Raw genomic sequence first — 5,276 nt, 5'->3', positions numbered from 1 at the left:
ACACGACTGAATGACTGTCACTTTCACTGGTATAAAACCTGTCTTGTACAATAGAGATTCAAACTCACCCATATATACTCAACTACTTTTTAATGAGGGTCCCAAGAATGTACAATGAGGAAAGGACATTCTTTTTGTCAAGTGATGTTGAGAAAATTGGATGCCCTCATGCAAATAAACAGAATGAACCAGATCTCACGTCTTATGTAAAATTTAACTCAAAAATGGATTAAATATTTGACCATAATAAACTATAAAACTAGCAGAAGAAAACTTGGGGGAAACCTTCATGTAACTGGACTTGGTGATGACCTATGGAATATGAAACCAAAATCACAAGCAACAAAAGCAAAATTAGACAAGTGGGGATACACCAAACTCAAAAGTTATTGCACAGGAAAGGAAACACTATCAACAGAGTGAAAAGGCAATCTACAGAAAAGAAAATATTTGCAAACTACATATCTGATAAAGGATTTTTTTTTTTTTTTAAAGTAGGATAATTTATTCTTGGACAAAAGATACCTTATTTGGGTTTTATTTTTCTTGTTGTTGTTGTTGTGTTTTTTTTTTTTTTAATTAGTTGGAGGCCAATCACTTCACAACATTTCAGTGGGTTTTGTCATACATTGACATGAATCAGCCATGGATTTACACGTATTCCCCATCCCGATCCCCTCTCCCACCTCCCTCTCCACCCGATTCCTCTGGGTCTTCCCAGTGCTCCAGGCCGGAGCACCTGTCTCATGCATCCCACCTGGGCTGGTGATCTGCCTCACCATAGATAGTATACATGCTGTTCTTTTGAAACATCCCACCCTCACATTCTCCCACAGAGTTCAAAAGTCTGTATTTCTGTGTCTCTTTTTCTGTTTTGCATATAGGGTTATCGTTACCATCTTTCTAAATTCCATATATATGTGTTAGTATGCTGTAATGTTCTTTATCTTTCTGGCTTACTTCACTCTATATAAGGGGCTCCAGCTTCATCCATCTCATTAGGACTGGTTCAAATGAATTCTTTTTAATGGCTGAGTAATATTCCATGGTGTATATGTACCACAGCTTCCTTATCCATTCATCTGCTGATGGGCATCTAGGTTGCTTCCATGTCCTGGCTATTATAAACAGTGCTGCGATGAACATTGGGGTGCACGTGTCTCTTTCAGATCTGGTTTCCTCAGTGTGTATGCCCAGAAGTGGGATTGCTGGGTCATATGGCAGTTCTATTTCCAGTTTTTTAAGAAATCTCCACACTGTTTTCCATAGCGGCTGTACTAGTTTGCTGATAAAGGATTAATATAGCAATATATAAGGGACTCCTGTAACTCAAAAATAAAAATATAGCCTGATTAAAAAATGGGCAAAGGAACTGAATAGACACTTCTTTGAAAAAATATTAATACGTATATAAAAAGCATCGAAACTTGCTACTTTTTAGGAAAATGTAAATCAAAACCACAATGAGATGTTGCCTCACAACTACTACTAAAAAGATAACAAGCATTAGGTGAGGATGTGGAGAATCTGGAACCTTCTACATCGTTGGTGATAATGTAAACTGGTGTAGCTACTAAAAAAATAGTACTTAGCTTCCTTAAAAAATTAAATATGGAGCTACTATACCATCTAATTATCACTTCTGAATATATGCCCACCAAAATGGACACCAGGATGTAAAAGATATGTGCAGTAGCATCATAAGAGAATATTTGTTTCAAAACATAGGCCTCTAAACCCTGCTTAAATTTACCTGCTCCCTGATTTTCTGCCAGTGCAGTTGCCAATGCAGAAAGTGCCTACCTGAGTGGTCTCTTTGTGATGTCCTTGCAATGAAGGTGCTCCTAGCCAAGGGGCATGGAATTTTAAGAGGTGAGGAAGAAGTGAATGATGTGTAATTAAAATCTAGAGTCTCTGACATTAGAATCTCAGGTGATAGTCAAAGGCCAGAGAAAGGCCATTTTTGAGCAAGGAGGTACACTTTTGGAGCAAGGAATGTCCATTGGATCCATAGCTCTGAAGAGCTGTACTGCACTTTCACTGCCTCCAGCACATACACACATGCTGAACCACATCTGACCACTCACCTTTCCTCAAGCAACCAGAAAACTCCACATCTCAGTTTATTCACTTTTACAATCTTTTCAGTGATTATGTATGACCTCCCCTTGCCTTCCTGACAACTGACTCACCTTTTAGCCTCCTTCCTTGACTCCTTTCTCATTTTCTCCTGGCAAGGGAGCAAACCTTCTTCCACATTCCTATAACTCTTCGTGTGAAACCCTCACAGCCCTATTATACTTGCTGTAATTGTGTATTTAGAGCTTCTATCCTTCAATGGAGGGAAGAGGCTACTTATGGTTCATTTAATATTATTCTTTATAACAACTACAGAGTCTTGCACAAGTAAACTCTGAATAAAAAAGCTGAGGTTAATGAGTGCAGTAAAGAATCAGGACTGTTTTCACCCATGAGTCTGAGGATATGCATTTGCTTGTCATTCTCTTGATAATATCTCTGGGTCAGGGCTCAGAAAAATGGGCTTTCCGGACATACGTTATGACTGTCTGGCTGTGTTTTCCCTGAGACTCTGAGGTTATCTCTTGATTTCATCAGCCTTTCCTCTTCCCCCTCAGCACCCACAGCATGGCCTCCCTGATGGGCCTGGACTTGACACTGTAGATGATGGGGTTCAGCACAGGGGGTACCACCAGGTACACGTAGGCGACAAGGGCGTGTACTATGGGGGGACGGTGTCTCCCAAAACGGTGGATCATGGACACACCTATGACTGGGATGAAGAAAACCAGAACAGCCAAAATATGAGAAACACAAGTGTTGAGGGCCCGGATACGCTCCCTGGGAGAGGCCAGGCTCATCACTGTATGAAGAATAAGAGTATAGGATAGCACAATAAGCAAGGAGTCAAAACCCACTGTGGACAGAACCACATACAGCCCATAAATGATATTGACAGTAATGTCAGCACAGGCTCGTTTCATGACATCTGCATGGAAACAGAATGAGTGGGACAGGAGGATCTTGCCAGGGCAAAAGTTCAGTCTCTTTAGTAAGAAGGGCAATGGGAAGAGGGACACAGTGGCGCGAGCCACAATGGCCAGCCCAATCCTGATGATGACACTGTTTGTGAGGACAGAGGCATAGCGCAGGGGGTTGGAGATGGCCACAAAGCGGTCAAACGACATGGCCAGGAGCACCGAGGACTCCACCACAGAGAAGAAGTGGAGGAAGAACATCTGGGCCAGACAGGCATTGAAGCCGATGAGCCGATAGTCAAACCAGAGCACAGCCAGCGTGGTGGGCACTGTGGACAAGGTGAGGCCCACGTCGGTGAGGGCCAGCATGGACAGGAAGTAGTACATGGGCTGGTGCAGGCTGGGGGTCCTCCTCACAGCCAAGAGGATCAGGCAGTTTCCAGTGAGGGCCGCAGTGTACATGGAGGAGAAGGGGATAGAGATCCAGCCATGAACAGCCTCCATGCCTGGGATGCCAATCATCAGGAAAGCAGGTGGCTGGAAGAAGGAGATGTTGGCAAAGGACCAGGAAGGGAACATCCTTAGGGGCCAGATGAGGTCTCCAGATATTTGTGACTTTTTCAATCTAGACAGACACAAAGACAGTGACCCGACACCTGTCAATAGGCAGATAATTATGCTGTGTAGGCATTTTCACTACTTATTTTCCATTTCTCAGCTTTAACTTTACATTATTAACTGTTCTAGGAATGTACATAAATTAGCCACTGTGTCATCAAAACAGATGAGGCATGTAGGAGATAGTGTAAATTTTCTATGGTTACCACAAAATAAATGACTGAAATGGATTTAGTTTTTACTAAACGTAAATTTTATACAATTTATACCCTTCCATCCAATGTTTTCTTTAAATAAATTGATGTGTGTTAGCACTCTTTAATATGTACAGCACATTCAAAATGCTCATGATCATTGTCATCCTCCTCCCTGTGTCCTGGTTGTTATTCTTATTCCATTGAGAATGAATTTTGTTATATTTTAAATGATGTTATATTCCAGTGATTAAGCCTTTCCCTCAGGGGATCTTTCCAACCCAGGGATTGAACTCAGGTCTCCCGCATTGCAGGTGATTTCTTTACCAGCTGGCTAAAAGGGAAGCCCAAGAATACTGGAGTGGGTAGCCTATTCCTTCTCCAGGAGATCTTCCCGACCTAGGAATTGAACAGGGGTCCCCTGCATTGCAGGTGGATTCTTTACCAACTGAGCCATCAGGGAAGCCCAATTTCACATAGTTATCACATGTTCTCTCATAATTACTTTGCTGATAGAGAAGTGAAATATTTTATCTAAAGTGAAAAGAGAAATTCTGAAGTCCAAAAAAGGAAGAGAAAACTGCAGCGTTTTCCTGAACTATTAGAACTTGAGATTTTCTTGAATTTGGAGTGTCTGAGTACACTCCAAAATCCCAGGACATTGTCTTCTAATCAAGATCCAGTAATGATAAATACCTAGGCTGAAAATTATGTTAAGTACTAAGAAACTTTGGTAAATGAAGAGACACTTGGTTCTCACCAGGCCCCTGAGAACATTTAGGAGTTTGGTGTCCAGCTCTGCCTTGCCCAGAAAATATCTGTCTGGGTCATTGGGTGCCCTCGCAATACAGGCTACAAGTTGCTAAACAGAAATCATTTGCTCACTGCATTCGTTGAACATTTGCCGTAGTGTTTAGAATACCAGCTAAACCTTTTGTTCAGCCTCTTAGCACACTCACCTGGAAGACTTGATTTGTCCTTGAATGGACTTCCTGTAATCTCTGATCATTGACCTCAGCCCTAGCTGGGAGGGCCACAGCTGCAGGAAGACGAGACCTAAGTTTCTCTTCTCCAAGTTAGAATTTCCACAGAAGTCAACTGAAGACATAAATCGGAGACATAAATTTAGGTTCTTTAAGGGTTCAGGGGAATCTGTCCTAGTAGTGTCACAAAGTTTTAGCATCTGATCTTGAGCTGGTGGCTCACCAGTAAAGAATCCACCTGCAATTCAGGGGACATGTGCAAGAGACATGCGTTCGATCCCTGGGTTGGGAAGATCCCCTTGAGAAGGAAATGGCAACCTACTCCAGTATTCTTTCCTGGAATATCCCATGGGCAGAAGAGCCTGGTGGTGTACAATCCATGGGGTTGCAAAAGAGTTAAACATGACTGAGTGAATCAACAACAACAAAACAATGCTGAGCAAATTAACTTCCTAATTTAACAATTATTGAAGCTCTTGTGTTCT

General features: G+C 42.0%; 1 protein-coding gene across 1 annotated transcript; it reads right to left on the bottom strand.

Moving 5' to 3' along the window:
• Nucleotides 1–2,612: 2,612 nt before the first annotated feature.
• LOC133054380 (olfactory receptor 51I2-like) lies at nt 2,613–3,575 on the bottom strand. The gene has a single exon (XM_061139344.1). The coding sequence runs from the start codon at nt 3,573–3,575 to the stop codon at nt 2,613–2,615; it is 963 nt and encodes a 320-aa protein (XP_060995327.1).
• Between the last annotated feature and the right edge of the window lie 1,701 nt (nt 3,576–5,276).

Source organism: Dama dama, chromosome 1 (genome assembly GCF_033118175.1).
Source record: "Dama dama isolate Ldn47 chromosome 1, ASM3311817v1, whole genome shotgun sequence".
Taxonomy (NCBI): domain Eukaryota; kingdom Metazoa; phylum Chordata; class Mammalia; order Artiodactyla; family Cervidae; genus Dama; species Dama dama.
This window is presented reverse-complemented; position numbering and strand designations above follow the sequence as displayed.

Coding starts and splice junctions, on each gene's coding strand:
- LOC133054380 (XM_061139344.1), bottom strand. CDS start 3,575: ATGTTCCCTTCCTGGTCCTTTGCCAACATCTCCTTCTTCCAGCCACCT.